This window comes from Arachis hypogaea, chromosome 9 (assembly GCF_003086295.3).
Source record: "Arachis hypogaea cultivar Tifrunner chromosome 9, arahy.Tifrunner.gnm2.J5K5, whole genome shotgun sequence".
In the NCBI taxonomy this organism is placed as follows: domain Eukaryota; kingdom Viridiplantae; phylum Streptophyta; class Magnoliopsida; order Fabales; family Fabaceae; genus Arachis; species Arachis hypogaea.
The window spans coordinates 1,007,058-1,023,172 of record NC_092044.1 but is presented as its reverse complement, the minus strand read 5'-3'; the positions used below and the strand labels follow the sequence as shown (position 1 = coordinate 1,023,172).

At 32.8% G+C, this 16,115-nt stretch overlaps 2 protein-coding genes across 6 annotated transcripts; one reads left to right on the top strand and one right to left on the bottom strand.

Moving 5' to 3' along the window:
• Positions 1-389: 389 nt before the first annotated feature.
• LOC112709773 (uncharacterized) lies at positions 390-2,238 on the top strand. 3 transcript variants are annotated; one of them, XM_025761699.3, is made up of 2 exons: positions 429-1,196; positions 1,957-2,238. In XM_025761699.3, exons 1-2 carry the CDS (start codon positions 547-549, stop codon positions 1,982-1,984), a joined length of 678 nt encoding a protein of 225 aa, XP_025617484.1. In that variant the 5' UTR covers positions 429-546; the 3' UTR covers positions 1,985-2,238. The 3 variants fall into 3 exon arrangements, with proteins under 3 accessions (XP_029144647.1, XP_025617484.1, XP_025617483.1); XM_025761698.3 differs by having other exon boundaries at positions 430-1,196; positions 1,954-2,238; XM_029288814.2 differs by lacking the exon at positions 1,957-2,238 and having other exon boundaries at positions 390-1,864.
• A 90-nt stretch (positions 2,239-2,328) lies between these two features.
• On the bottom strand, positions 2,329-10,809 carry LOC112709771 (mediator of RNA polymerase II transcription subunit 15a). 3 transcript variants are annotated; one of them, XM_025761690.3, is made up of 13 exons: positions 10,670-10,809; positions 10,489-10,519; positions 9,914-10,038; positions 9,603-9,711; positions 8,834-8,957; positions 7,345-8,550; positions 7,155-7,225; positions 6,581-6,655; positions 4,763-6,124; positions 4,297-4,641; positions 3,651-3,839; positions 3,462-3,550; positions 2,329-2,989 (listed from the first exon to the last, which is right to left on the bottom strand). In XM_025761690.3, the coding sequence occupies exons 3-13, from the start codon at positions 10,021-10,023 to the stop codon at positions 2,782-2,784; spliced, it is 3,888 nt and encodes a 1,295-aa protein (XP_025617475.1). In that variant the 5' UTR covers positions 10,024-10,038; positions 10,489-10,519; positions 10,670-10,809; the 3' UTR covers positions 2,329-2,781. The 3 variants fall into 3 exon arrangements, with proteins under 3 accessions (XP_025617475.1, XP_025617477.1, XP_025617476.1); XM_025761692.3 differs by having other exon boundaries at positions 10,489-10,507; positions 10,670-10,802; XM_025761691.3 differs by lacking the exon at positions 10,489-10,519 and having other exon boundaries at positions 10,670-10,802.
• Between the last annotated feature and the right edge of the window lie 5,306 nt (positions 10,810-16,115).

Genomic DNA, 16,115 nt, shown 5'->3' with positions numbered 1-16,115 from the left:
CTCGATTATTATTTTATAAAGATATATTTTTTTTGTTTCCTGTAGTATTCTCCAACCCAGCATACTAATAACTAATTCGGGCGGATTGGAACTCTATTTAAGAATTTATCGCTAGTCAATAAATTACTACATACACACGACGAGATGTCAAAATTTAAACCCTTAATACTTACTACTAATTAACTACCTATTAAATTAGATGACAGTTGACTTCACGTGAAGTTGATACTTAAAAACCGTTAGATAAAAATTTAGTCAAATCAGTTAAATCATCTAACAGCTCTTAAGTATCAACTTCGCGTCGACTGGACCTGAATTTCCAAAAAATCCAACTTTGTTTTATAAAGATGTATATCATGTGAGTGGCCACCATACAAAAAATCGAACTAAACCATCAAAAAGTCCCAGGAACATACATATATATATATATATATATATATGCACCCCTCTTGAAGTGGAAGCTCATAACATATAGAACACACAAACATCGACACAAAAAATCTTTGAATTACTTTAACTAACTCATCATTCAAGAAAAAACCAAGCATGGATTGGTTCTCATGGCTTTCAAAAGCAGGCCTTGATCCTTCCCTAGTATATGAATACGGACTACTCTTTTCACACAACGAGCTTGAAGAAGAAGACATCAAGTACTTCAACCACGAGTTCCTCCAGAGCATGGGGATCTCCATAGCCAAGCACAGGCTGGAGATCCTCAAGCTCGTTCATCGGAACAAGGCCGCCACCGCGGCAACGGCGAAGAAGTACAAAACCAATAATTACCCGACGATACTCCATGTTTCAAGGATCATGCATGCATTCAAGAAGACAAGAAGGTGCTTGTCAAGTTACTTGAAAACAATGATTGGTTGCGAGGACTCCACGCTCGCCGTGGTTCCAATACCAAGGCCTTGTTCTTCGTATGGAACCACGGCGAAGTGGAAGAGCGCGGTGTTGAAGAGGAGCAACACCAAGAATCAAAACAATTATCATTATCATCATCATCATCATCATCAAGAGAGGCTGTTGCTTACAAATGGAAGCCCTATAACATCATCAACAATGGTGGTTCCTGCATTACCTGCTCCTGATGGATTCTATAGTAGTCCAATGGTTTACCATTTCCAGAAGGAAGAGAAGATGGACGCCGGCGATGACGACGACGGATATTGGTCTTCTGCGGTTCAAGATTTCAGGTGGGATAGTATGTTCCAAGATCTAAAGCCTAACTGAATTTTCGGTACTATTTAAATTTTAATGCATTGTCAGCCTAAAATAATTTTACACACAGATCCATTAATATCTGTGTAAAATTTTTTACTTTGAAAGTGCGTAAATTAAATACTTTTTCTTTAGAGGTAAATCAAAAGTTTATCCCTATATTTCTAAATTTATTGGTGAGAGATGAGTTTTTTGTGTTCTTCCACCATAGAGATTTGAATGTGGTTTTCTTTTTTTTTTTTAAAGAGATTTGTTGATCTTTTATTATTATTCATTTTAGTGGTGTGTCACGCGGATAGGTAACTTTAGCACCTGTCTGTTTCAATCATGAGAGTGTTTTTCACTTTCTTGCTTTTCTATGTTTCAACTTTAATTTCCCCTTTTCTTTTCCTCTTGTTTTTTTATAATTTTTTTAAGCTTTGATAGGGGAAAGTTTGCATTAGATTAGCTTATTTTCCGGGAGAGAATGATTGAGATAGATGTAATAGTTTAGGGTTTGAAGTCCAAACTTTTGGGCTATTGAATATGATGGACTTTTTTTTTGGTGACTATATGATGGAATTTGGTATATGCATTGTATTACCTTATGGTTGACAATATAAATTAACAGAGTAGTAATGTATATTTTGATGATTGATACTTACTTAGTACCTTGGCATTTGATGACATTTAACTATTGACCCTTACTTTCTCCCCAAATTTCAAATGATTGATCTTAATTCCTTTATCTAGAAGAGGCCATGGCAACATCATTATTGTCTGAACCTTGAAACATGCAAAGGAAGGCCCTAGACATGTGACAACATGATGCCTAATTATTTACTCAAATTGGGGGTGATTGGTGAGTTTTAGATTAGGGATTTCTAAGATATTGGAATTTATTTAAATGCATCATATATAATTTAAATACACTTCAAGTAACAATTAAATTGTATTTAGGATTGAACAGTGCTTATTAGTGTAACAATAAGAGCTGTTTGTATAGACTTTTATATTAATATATAAACCATTGAATTATCTTGGTACATGCACTAAATTTATATAAATGAATTATGACAATATTCAGGAAAAAAAAAAAAAACAGAGAGAGTAAAAAGCGCATAGATATACCTCCAAAAACAGAAAAAGAAAATGGATTTTCTATGTAACATGCAATGTTATTAACAACAATTGGGTATAAGTTTGTAACCTTGTATAAACTATTAAAAACCCTAGTCTTTATTCCGCTTGAGGAGCTTGATAAATTCAGCACTAAAACTATATTGTTCCTCCAAAAACAACTTAGCATGATTATCACAGACAACTAATTCTTATCACCTTATCATTACAAGATGAAGTGTGACTTCCGCATCAAGCAGAAATTACACTTTATCCCCATTTGTGTACCCAAAAATAAATCATTTTTTTAGTACTATATAAAAAATGCCATGAAGCATTTGAATTAACTAACCCCATGGCATTTACCTAATAAAGAAAAGGCATTTGTACATCATCCAAAAGCAGGTCACTCAGAAGAACAGAATGTTTGGCAGCTCTTGGAAGCCAAAAGAACAATGAAGATCAATCAAAGGTCAAGCAATCCTCCCAACCCCCATAGTTTGAGCTGAAGGTTCCTCCTACACCAGCCTTTTGTGCCTGTTCAGAAATAACAGCGCGAGCACAGTCACCCCAAGTCCTTGCTATCTCCCTAAGGGACATAGGTTGCGTTAAACGTAAACATAAGCTAAACCTAGATTTTGTCTTTGCCGAAAGATCATCATCATCCTTACTGTCAAAATAAAAGCAACATCAAATTGTATTAAAAAAGACAGCTCAGTACACAAGCATTTCGAGTTAACACATTACGAAAAGCATATTTGCTAGCAAATATAGGATAACACTAAGGAGGAACCATTAGCAATTAAATAACTTCAACAGATGTCTAAACCATAACACACTAGATTCTGCGAAAAATCTCCATAACTATGCAATGCAGAAAATCATGGCTTAATGGCATGCATAAGAGTAACTAACCACAGAATTGAGAAGCCAACTTATATATCAGTAATAGTATATAGGTATTGAATAATATTAAGTATACTACTGTCTTAAAAAAAATTTAATCAGCATTTCATGTGCAATATAACTAAAATTGGAGTTGTACTCATAATGAAAGTTTTGCAAGATGTGAACACTAAATTTATCCTTTCGTTCGGAATAAGGAAGAAATGTAGCAAAGTGGAATGTGCCGGTTATCTCACCTGCATTCACCTGGAAACTTGTCTAGGAAAATAGGAGGAACACTAGGATAATTAGCTGGAACAAACAAGCGCAGGGGTTGAACTGGTGACTGCATGGTAATGAAAAGTGAATAAGGTTAACAAAAGCAAAAAGATACGGTGGAACTGTTTGAAAAGTTGCTGCAATTGGAAGGTTTCATAGCCAACCACCTGTGCTGAAGCATATTGGGATTTTAAGCTTGCACTCAGAGCCATGGCAGTGTAAGAACATTTAACCAAGGTGCCTTCTGCAGCTTCTGCTGCTACAGTTGAATTAATGTCTTCATTGGTCAAGTTTACGACTGTGTCAACAAGTTGGTTATTGATCTCCCTTATTTCCTCCATAAGGGCATGATTAACCTGGCATATAGGTCACAAAGTTCCGCATCAGAAATCAAAGACCAATCCCCTCCCTCCCATTTTTTTTCTAAATTTGTATGATCAGATGTGCTTGGTTAATAATGCTATGTAGAAATCAGTAGTACATCTTGAAATATGCTTTTTTGAATAAATTCCAAGTTGTTTTGTCCAATGTCTAACAGAGAACATGTTTTCTACACTCTTCAAATCAACAACTCGGCATTAAGGCGGGAAAAAAAAAGGGAAAAAACTTGAACTTTTAGTTGTGTAATGAAGTACACAAACATTCAATAAAAAGGGTGCAGTAGTAAAGTAGATAACGTTTCAATGCAATAATAATTTAAGCATACAAGCTGATTTATAAGTTAGTTCCAGCCAACTAACAAAAAAGCATCAATAGAAGATATCAATGCTGATATAAAATCTAACGATCAAAAACAGAATTAGCAATTAATACCTCAATCTTTGGCCTCTTGGCACTAGATGTTGCAGTTGAATCCATATCAGAAGCCTCGGAATCACTTAAATGCTTGGTACTATCATTCAAGCCACCATCAGATGATACAATATTCAAGGGTTTGGCACTGGTGTCACGCTTCATTTTCTTAGTTCCATTGGGACCATCTTGGGTAAGAAGATTTCTACCCTGAAGATGAAAATTAGTCATGGAAACCAAGTCCTCACCAACAGAAGATCTTGATCCATTGCCTGGAGCTGATCCTGCTATTCTATCATTCATGCTGACAATGGAAGCAATATCACTAACAGCAGCACTTAATGCTTTAGATGACATCGATTTCACCTGCAATCATAAAAGTAGCAAAATCAAACTATTCAGCTCTGTAATTTATTTGTCAACCGGTTAAAAAGCCATGGACATAACCACGAATGAAGCTAGAATATGATCAACTCGTGATACTAACCAATCTAGTTAGGCGTTCAATAGGCTGCTCTGTAACAGTCGACTTCCCAGAAGGAGCTGCAGCATTACCTTGAGCACCATCTAGACCACTGAACTCTGCCAATAAAGGAGAGGCTGATATCCCAGGAGTCCCAATGGCAAGGGACTGAGTCAGTGCTCCTACGGCCCCTGCCTGTTGTTGTCCGACACTTGCAACATTTGATACTGATGAAACACCAGAAACTTGCTTCTCAGAATCTGCTGGCATAGGAGATGGAGCCAAGGGAGGTGAAGGAGTGGGGCCCACAAAAGGAGAGTTAGAAGATTGAAGAGGAGTTCCAACTTTTGTTAGAGATGCAGCAGCATGGTTTTGCTGCTCAACCTGGGGAGATGAGTTTTGTGGAATCTGAGGAGATGCAGCCTGGAAGAATTGGGGTGACGAAGCTGAAAATGGAGCCCCTTGTTTCAACTGCTGATGGGAATAAGTTGAGTGTTGGCCCGGGGTAAGATGTTGCTGAAGTACCCCTGGCTTAGCACCCATTCCTTGTCTGAATTTGATATCATTTATATCGTTCATCTGGGGAAGCTGCGCCATTTGATGTGTCTGCATTGCAGACAATTGTTGCTTTCCAGGCTGGTGAAGTTGATGCTGCTGCTGTTGTTGCTGAAGGCTCTGCTGCCTCTGCATCATTTGACGATGCTGATATTGCTTGAATTGCTGATTTTGCAGCATTTTCTGATCCTGCTGATGTTTCAGTTGCTGGTGTTGAAGCATATTGGAACCAACCTGAAGGATATTCAAATTTTGTTGGACGACATTCATGCCACCTTGCAGTGACATGGAATTCAAGTTAGTCTGCTGGGGAGTACTAACAGGGTTCTGTTGAAGGGAGCTCACTGGAACCTGTTGAAGGGAGTTTGTAGAATTCCCTTGTCCAGGATCCATATTGGAACCAGGTTGCATTGAATTCATCATGTTCTGCTGTCCGGCTGACAAACCAGAATTTGAATTATGCTGCAAGCTTGTAATATTATTCTGTGGCATTGTAGCCACAGAACCTGGCAAATTTGATTGGTGTAACTGAGAATTTATTTGATTTTCATGAGACTGCAATTGAGTAACTTGGGATTGTGGCTGTGACATAGGGTGTGTATGTGGAGGAGGAAGCTGCCCAAGTTGTGTTGACGACATACCTTTCCTAGGCCTATAATTATGTATGAAACCTATGATCATCTTCTCATATGCTCCCACTTTTTCCTTGAGAGCAGGTTGAATTTTGTTCTTGGGTATCTGTAGGAAATCCATCATCCTGTTCAAGCTAACTTTGAATTGCCCAAACTTATCAGCTTGTTCTGGCCTTGCTTGTTGGTGAAGAGATTCATGCTGATACATAAGAGCAAATACAGGAGTCAATAAACACAAGCACATTTATTAATAAACATGGGATCTACTCATGAGTGCTCAGGTCAAAGCTTATGATTTAAGAAGCATTAACACCCTCCATTTACAATATTTTTTAATGAACGAAACCATTTCAATGTTTGGTAAATATTTTAACAACCTACATTTACATTGTTTAATATTCTCCATTTATGTAAAAAATAAAATATTGAATGCATTTTGGTTTCCAAGATATTAAATGCTAGAATCACCCATATATTATCATCAAACAAACAAGCAATAAAGTGCTCTCTTTCAGAATGGGGTTAAGGCTAGATATTATTTACTGCTTAGCATGGTTCCACTGTTTTCTCCAATTAGATGCAATGGAAAAGGCTGCTTAACAGCAATTAGCATCAGTGAAAATTGGCAAGTTAAAAAGAAGTTGTAAAAACGTACCTGCTGATATTTAACAACAACCCTCTGATATATTTCACGCAGCTCTGGCAAGTAGCTCTCTTTCATGGTTTTGATCTATATGAAGTAATGAGCAGAATCAAATAAAAATTTAGCCTTGAGAATAACAGGAAGCAATATCATTAATTCAATATAGCACTGAAATGAATCTTAAAAAGGGACTTTCTTATAGGCAGCAACTAATAGAGGATAATAAAAGGCTAGCTGAAAGAAATTCAGTCAAGACAGAAAACTGAAATTTTTTGTTGTCAAACATCAGCAGTTTCCACAGTTGCTGTGCTGCTGCGAATCTATTCAAATCTAACATAGGGATATTCCTTTAAAGATTTCACAGAACGGATAAAAAGATTTCATATATACGAGTGTAAAAAAATGTCGTGACTTTTCTTATAAGAGTAATGAAGCATTCATGCTCTTACTACAAAGTAAGATTCTTGTGAAAACAGCTGTAAATAACTTTGCTTGTTTATTTACCCTTATGGATTGCGAAACTAATTTAGTTGAAAAAGCAAACTTCATTAAGAAAATGTACATGACACAAAAAATGACGTAGTACCTTTTGGTACACTTCTTCTTGCCAATCACCCCCACTTGGCTGAACAGTCTGCACCGGAGAATCCAGAGAACCTACAATCCAGAGAATACAAAGCTCAGGAAGTGCAGAGAAGTACATGATATTTGTCTTCTTCCTTTTTTCGAAAAACAAATAAAGAAATGCATAGATGCAGGTACAGCACAGCACATACTTGATGTTTCTGGAAAAGCTCTCTGAGATTGATAAATCTGTTTCTGGTGATCAAGAACATTTTGCTGTTCAATTAGGGACCCTGATGGTTGAAGTCCTTGTTGCATATCTCGCTGCAAGGGATCTGGCTGCTGCTGTGAACCCAACTGCAGATGAGACTGTGATGGCTGAGAGTTAATCTGAGGCATCAATTGCTGCTGTGCTGCCTGTGGCCTTGGTTGCTGAGCTTGAGATGGCAACAGTCCATTTTGTTGTGAATGCTGCTGCAATGGAACCTTTGTTTGTTGCAGCATGTGTGCAGAGTGTTGCCTGGTTTGCATGCCTGGGTTGCCAGATTCAGGTCCAATCAACCGTTGCTGCCGTAACCCAGGGACAGTATTTCCTAGTTGCTGCTGATTCATATTTGCTAGGTTACTTTGCTGATTCAATAACGGTTGCTGTTGTTGCAGCTGTTGCAAATTTGTAAGATTGTTCTGTTGTGAAAGCAACCTCTGTTGTTGCTGTATATCACCAACATTGTTCTGTGGCCCAAGCATCTGAGGATGTTGCATGTTTGTTACATTTGATTGTGATCCCATAAGTTGATGCAGCTGCTGTTGCTGCTGCAAAGGCATCATTAGCGGTTGAGTCAAAGGTGTTTGCTGTTGATGAATAATAGAATTCTGTTGTTGTTGATGCCTCATAACTTGGGAAGTTTGCTGAATCATGGACTGAGATGACTGCTGAACATTATGTGATTGTTGATTCTGGGGAAGGCTAGACAGAGGAGATGATTGCATCAAGGAAGGTTGAATCTGATTTGGTTGCAGTAGGTTTTGCTGCTGTTGCGGATGCATCTGAGATTGCAGCTGAAACTTCGGCTTCATGAACTGCTGCTGATAAAGATACTGCTGCGCATTCTGTGGCTGTTGCTGTTGTTGTTGAGGAACAACCTGCTGCCTTCCTGTCATCTGTCTCTGAGATCCAGAAAACATATCCAGAACATTGGAATTCTGGCCAATTGTGCTTCCCACTGTATTCTGCCCAGTCATATTCTGTATGTTGGAATTCTGGCCAATATTTTGGCTGCTCGTCTGGGCCAAACTAGATACAGGTGGAAGGTTAGTTTGAGATGAAACATTGCTGCTTTGAATGTTTTGAGATAGAATCTGTTGTCGCTGCTGCGGCTGATTGGGCAAATTAATAGAATGTTGCTGCATAACTAGTCCTGTTAAAGAAAAGTGTTTGCATCAATGCGAAGGAGGGAAAAAAGGAACTGTAGATCACAATATTATGTGAATAACTGAGTATTAATATTTTAACAATGCGTGGATATATTCTAAAGTCCTAACAGCCTAAGCTGACAAACAAGAACTCAGATATTGGAATTATGGAATAGTTAATTAGTTACCAAACTAATAGGATGCCAATATTTATTAATAAATCTGATAGATACACAGTAGCACCTCATAAAAATACTATCATCAAACCATGGCTATTATATTACTAACCTTGATCTGAAGGGCTATTGCTAGGACCAGCTTGATTTGATGGCATATTGTTAGCAGCAATTGTGTTTTGGGATTTAGTCTCAATTGTGAGCATCTTCGTAGATATTTTCCGTAGATAATCTGTCTGAAAAGTGAGAATAGTCTTGCCATTAAACTATCAATTTTTATAGAAAAAGTAATTTATTCATTACAAGAAAGAAGAGTACAAAGAAAGAAGATAAGGCAGATTCTTGGCAAGCTTTTAAAACAACAACTTGTAATCATAAGCTACTATTATTAAGATTTTCAGCATGAGCAGAGACTAATTATTTCAGATTTGTTATATATTTAGGTAACAAGTAATATAAACAATCATACCCCATTTAGAAATTTAACGTAAACTTTTTTTGATATGCTATTTTTTCCCGACAAGTAGAGTATCGAGTTGAAAGCAAAAAGAGCATGATACTAAATTCATACAAACAAGAACAAAACATGCAACCACTTCAACCTCTCATGCATATATAATTAATGACACCACAAAAGATAATACAAATTTTGAACCAGCCATAATATCTTAAAACCAACTTTCAACTAATGTATTTAAACATTATATAAGAATTCAACAATACAAATACGTGATTATCAAAATGATTGCAATCTTACAACTTTCAGAAGAACTTACAAGGTACCCTTACAAATAAAAATGCAAAAGATAGCATCTAGGTCCTAAGATTGAGCTGTAATAAAAACTTTCATGTCATATATGTTTGCATAGTAATGATTGTACCTGGCTTGTTGCTGCAGTATAAATTTTCTCTTCGAACCTTTGAGCAATGTTCTGAACTTCAACTAATGGACCACCAGGGACAGGAAGATGTTTTTTTAACGTTTCCATTCTACAAATGGAGGGGGGGAAGAGAGAGAGAGAGGGGGGGGGGGGGAATTAATAAGATAACCAAGCAAAATAGATATTAGGAACATCAAATAAAACTAAGAACATAGCAGCATCGACAACATTCACATGGATAAAGAGAATTAAGAGACTTCACAGACTTCACAAATAACATCTAGATATAAATATTTGAGACTGATGATTACATTTTGTTGACAATCCTTTGGCGTGATTCAGTCGAAAGTTGAGATCTCCAATCAATTGCATCCATCGTTGGTTCATTGCCTTGATTAGGTCTCCAATTGTTTGCATCCATCAAAGTTTAAATTGACTGAAACACCAACAAATGAACATAAATAAATCGGGTTATGAAGGAAAAAAGTGCAAAGAAACTATCATCAGTACAGTGAAGAAGTAGTTTAGTTATTTCTGAAATTCAATTACACAAATTGCGTATAGGAGTAGAAATATGAGTGAGTCCAACAAATGACATGCCACAACAAACTTGATGCTCATCCAACACTTAATGCATTAATAACTCAGTATACAAAATTTCAAAATGATGGGTATAATGGGAAATAAGTCATAACAAAGAACAAGCAGGTTTGACTACTTTTCCTCAAACAATGCCTGAAACCCTTCCTCAAACAATGCCAGAAAACCTGGTATGGTATAATCACTCTAGGTCTTAACCTATCATTCACCATAATCAATTTCAACAGCTACAGAATTTTTTTTTTCCATTAAAATAAAATCAGCATTGAAAAGATTCTATACTTACAGAATTCACAAGTCAGCTGCTGTATCCATCGCTTCCATCAATCAAATTATTAAAAACCACAAAGAAAACTCACTCATTCAGGATTCAAATCAATCCAACGTGAAGAAACAATTAATGAAAGAAAAACAATCCCACGGAGAGAGAGAGAGAGGAAAAAGGAAAAAGTAGATAAGAGACATACCATGAATGAGAATTGAGAGCGGCGATTAAGGAGGAGGCCACGGCGGAGAACAGAGTCTACCGGAGGCCGTGGGCGGCAGTCGGAGAAGCGTTTCGACCTCTGAATTCGGAGTTTCTGTTATTTGTTTAGCGATGTTGAATTCGAAGCGCTCTCGGTTTTTATAGCAAACTACAGTTCCGTGTTTTTAAAAATTTGGAATTTAGAAAAGGAAAAAAATTAAAAGAATTTAATTTGATGCGTATCGAAATTACGTAGAGTTAATTATCTTTTAAATTAGTTAATGAGTTATAATTCAAATGACATAATTTTTTTATATTTATTTAAAAAATTTATTTAAATTTTCATATCTTTAACAAAAGAACTATTTTTTAAATTAACTATTTAAATAATCATCTAAAAAATAAATATAATTATGTCATAATATAAAATATTTTATATTATTGATGTACGATTAGAACAGAATAATTTTATAAATGTATCTAATTAATTACACAATATTATATTAATAAAAATAACTATTTTTATATTAATGATATAAATAATTATAAAAAATAGATATAATTATACGATTATATAAAATATTTTATATTATTAATATATTAAAATTAAATTTATAAATAAATATATGAAAAGGTATACCGTATACAGAAAGATAACAAATATATCTTTCCTTTTATACACACATGCTAAATAAATATATAAAAATAAAAAGATATACACAAAGATAACAAATGTATCTTTCCTTTTATACACACGCGTGGATAGTAACGAGGTTCATGCATGTCTTTACATGGATACCATATTTGGCTTCATTTGGATTATTTAAAATCTTATGCGTTAGATATGCAAATAAAATAAGAATAAATATTCTAGTGGGTATTCAAACATTTATTTCCAGAAATGAATTATTAATTTATGGAGCATATAAGGAAACGATAATCAAGTAAAAATGGTATCAACAATAATACATTAATTTATTTTCTTTTCAATTAATTGGTCAAATCTGTTTTCTATAAGTGGATCCTTATACTCTATTGATAGCTTTTGAAAAATCTAATCTACATCTATAATTTATGATTCACAATCTAGGGTAATGTTAATAAAATAAGTCGAAAAACAAAAAAAAACGCTAAAATTAAACTTATTTTATTTAATATTTTTAGTTAATATTTTTTTGTTATTAAATATTTTCGATAAAATAAAATAAAAATTACCAGAGAAATTTAATAGGTACTATAACTGTGTACGTTATTTTGACAAAAAATACATTAATCAATTAAAATAAAAATATAAATTATAAAAAATACAATGTATATGAATATTGGGTCAGTAGTGGGTTTAATTTTTATATTGTTTGCCTATTTAAACTTTTTTTTTTAATTTGTTTATCAATAATATAGGACAATTTACCTAAATAAAATAGATGGAAGAAATCTTTACTCAAAGAGTAAAGTATTGTTTTTGTTCCTAACGTTTGGGGTAAATTTTATTTGTATCCCTAACGTTTAACTCATCCTATTTATATCTCTAACGTTTATAAAAGTGATTCAATGTTATCCTATTATTAATTATATTAACAAATCAGATTATATTTTTCAATTATTCTCACTTGGATGTATTCATTCTCAATTAGATGTCACTTGGATGTGTTCGATTTTAATATTATACCTGTTATTTGTGTTTAGATTCAATTATATCCCTAGAAAAGTGAATTATGTAAATATTGTAGGAATTAATTTCAACTTTTGATGAGCTATTTTTTCGGAGTAGATTATCGATTCTATCCCAAACATTTGTATTCTAACTTCAAGAAGAGATTTTTAAAACTCAAACTAAAGCGTTCATGATGTGTAATTGACGGCAGTATAACATTGAATCACTTTTACAAACGTTAGGGATACAAATAAAACGATTTAAACGTTAGGAACACAAATAGGATTTACTCCAAACGTTGGGGACAAAAACGATACTTTACTCTTACTCAAATACAACAATTGAGATTCCTTTACTTGCGTGTCCTATTATTGTTTTATGTAATCCATGTTAACATACCACATTTTAGAGGATTACACATAAACCGTGGCAAGTTACCACGATTTATGAAGAGAGTTGTTTGATCATAAACTATTGTAACTTACAGCGGTTTATAAAGAAAAGTTTTTTTAACATAAACCATTGTAACTAGGCACTGTTTATAAAAAAATATTCGTATGTATAAATTTTTGTTACTTGCCACGATTTATGAAGAAAAAAATTTTATATACACAGAGTGAAAATTTGTGTAATATTCTTACAAAAAAATTTTTTAGTTCAATCAATAAACATTTAAAAAATCATCTTTGAATCATAAACTATATAATTATTAATTTTTAATAATTAATTTTAATACATAAATATTATTTTTAAACTAACTCATTATTTTTTATTTGGATATATTAAGGTAAAGTCTATGAATAATTCGTGGGTCGTTCCAAACCAAAAGATTTTATAAACAGATATATGAACTTAATCTTATAAAGTTATCGAGTTATTAAAATAAATTATTTGCCATTTAATTTTATTAGATTACAATTTTTAAAAATTGTATAGGAAGGATTACCATGTGTTCATAACACGCAGCGGAAGAAAAGAAGGTAATCTTAAAGATCTATTTTTATGTTTAAACTTTATTCCAATAATAATATATAGATCAAATCTAAATACCTGAGTATGCTAGTAAAAATCTTTTTCTCCTTCGATGGTACGAAGGCGCTATGCGTATCCACACCGAGACCAATCTTTGCTGTCAACTCCTTGACCAATGGACATCTGATCTAAATTGGGAAACCTCTTGCAACTCTTTGCATGCCATAAAATTCTTCTCCAAGAATTAGGCTCACATACGTTTATGTGTGTAGAGGTAAAGGAATAAAACCCTTGTTATTATCTCTTTATTCTCGTTTCTTTCATGTACTCTTGACGTACATATATATGTATGAGACTTGTTATTGATTTTAAATTTGAATCTCAATTAAAATTTAAATCATATCTTGAAATTCTAAATCTGAATCCTTCAAATTTATGAATCATATCATAACTCAATTTGAAAACAGAATCAGTTAGGATCACATCTAAATTTAGAAATAGAATAACTAATTATTCTCAAATCTCATTTAATATTCTCAATTATCATACAATTATTATATTCTTGGTACTAGTAAAGAATATAATAATATTCCATTTGAATTAATATAATTATTTATTTGATCAAATCAAAATAATAATTAAATAATTCTATAGCAAATGTTAGAACACTCGTTAGTGTGTGACCCCATAGGTTCAATACTAAGCGGGTAGTAAATTAGTCATACTAAATTTACTAATCAAGGTTGGCGTCTAGCAACACTCCTCAACGACCCGATAGTATGAAGTAATATATTTTTACTAAGAACCTTAAAAGAACAAAGTATAATTCCTTCCATCTTTCCAACTCTTGGTTAACCCTTAGAATATGGTTTAATTGTCAAAGTCTAACTTGTTACCATTATTATAATGAACTATGAATGACCTAAGAAACTCATTTCTTCATTCATTCAACCCCTTTGGCCAATGTTTTATTCATCTCAGTCATTATAATCATAGAGCTCAAACTCTTTACCGAGAGTTGACGGATTCCTTATTGACTAATCATTAATTCTACAAGTATTTGAATCATACCCAATATCCATTCAACTAGCACCCTAGGGTATTAGGTGTCCGGAATCAAAGTATAATAAATACATTGTTAATTACTATGACAGTCGTAGGTCAAAGGAAACTCTATTACTATGTTCATCTTGAGAATATCCTATTGACAAATATCCGGTAATTATAACCATTAGGAATTCTCAAAGTGAGTCAGTTCAATGGTCATATCTCTATATGCACCATCTATATATATAATTTAATAAATGAGATCTATTAATCTTCATCCAATGAAAACCATTATATATATATTGGTCTTTCCGGATTATTAATGCCCTTTTTTAATAATCCTATGACCAAGAACAATTTAGATTAAATTATAAAAGATTTATTTCTCAATATTATGATCACTATCACAATGATAAATCTCTAAATTTAATCAAGGACCTTATTATATTAATATTTTAATATAATAACAATAACAAATTATTTGACACGTGATTGATTGGATTGTGGTCATACTACTTATTCTAAACAGTATATGCAAATATAATTTTTACATTATTATAGAAATTGTGATAGGAATAATCACATTTGGTATACAAGTAATTTATTAGAGGGATATAACAATTTACGTTCAAACACAATAAAAAGGATTTGGTATACACATAAATCACTAGAAGGATATAACAGTTTACGTTCAAACACAATGAGAAAAAAATCGTGACATCTTGTAAGAATTTCTTCACAAACATCAAAAAGCATAAACTGCGATAAGAGTATAACAATTTATACTTGAGTATAAATATGTTGTACCTAAATCTTTAATAATTTCAAATGCCCAAATTCTTTCTAAATCTTAAGAAACTTTTCCTCTCAATTCACAATTTTTTTCTCTCTAAAACGTTTAACTTCTCTCTCTAACTTCTTCCCAACTGTTGTGTATTTATACTCAAGCATAAACAATTATATCTTTATTGCGTTTTACGCCTTTTTTATGTTCGCGAAGAAATCGCTGGAAGGGTACCGTGGTTTCTTTTTTATTGTATTTGAATGTAAACTGCTACAGTTTATATGTATATCAAATTCGCTGTTTTTGTTGCAACTTTCATAATAATGTAAAAGTTGTATTTGCGTATACAATCTTTAAATGTTGTATTATAATAAAATTAAATAGCAAACGATTTATTTTGATAACTTGACTTAAAGTTATAATAATCATCCAAACTCAAATAAATATGAAAAATGATACACGTATATGTTTTACGTAAATTAAATCTAATTAAATTAAACAATAAAATTTAAGTAAATAAATAAAATGACAAAAATAATTTTTATTCATATTAAATTAATTTAGTTAAATTTAATTAAAAAAAATAATAAATACAACATTGCTCAATAAATAATCACATATATAACAAAATAAGAGCGCACACACCGGCATACATGCATTAAATTATTTAACAAACAACAACAAATAATAAAATCTCGATTAGTTTATGATTAAGATGTATATATTTTCTTAATTGTTATTAATCATCAGCCAATATGGTTCTAAATCACTCTTTAAAATAATTCACATCAATCCCCTTTTTTTTCTTAGAATCTTTGTATCTTCTTTTGTCTATCATTTTATTTATCACTAATATAAATTGACACAGATGAATAAGAGTATGTTTCTTAATCATTTCTTTCAAATTTAATATTTATTAGAAAATGAAAATAGAATTTACTTACTTAAGAAAATCGTCTATTTTATATAGTGCCTAAAAGATTAATTATT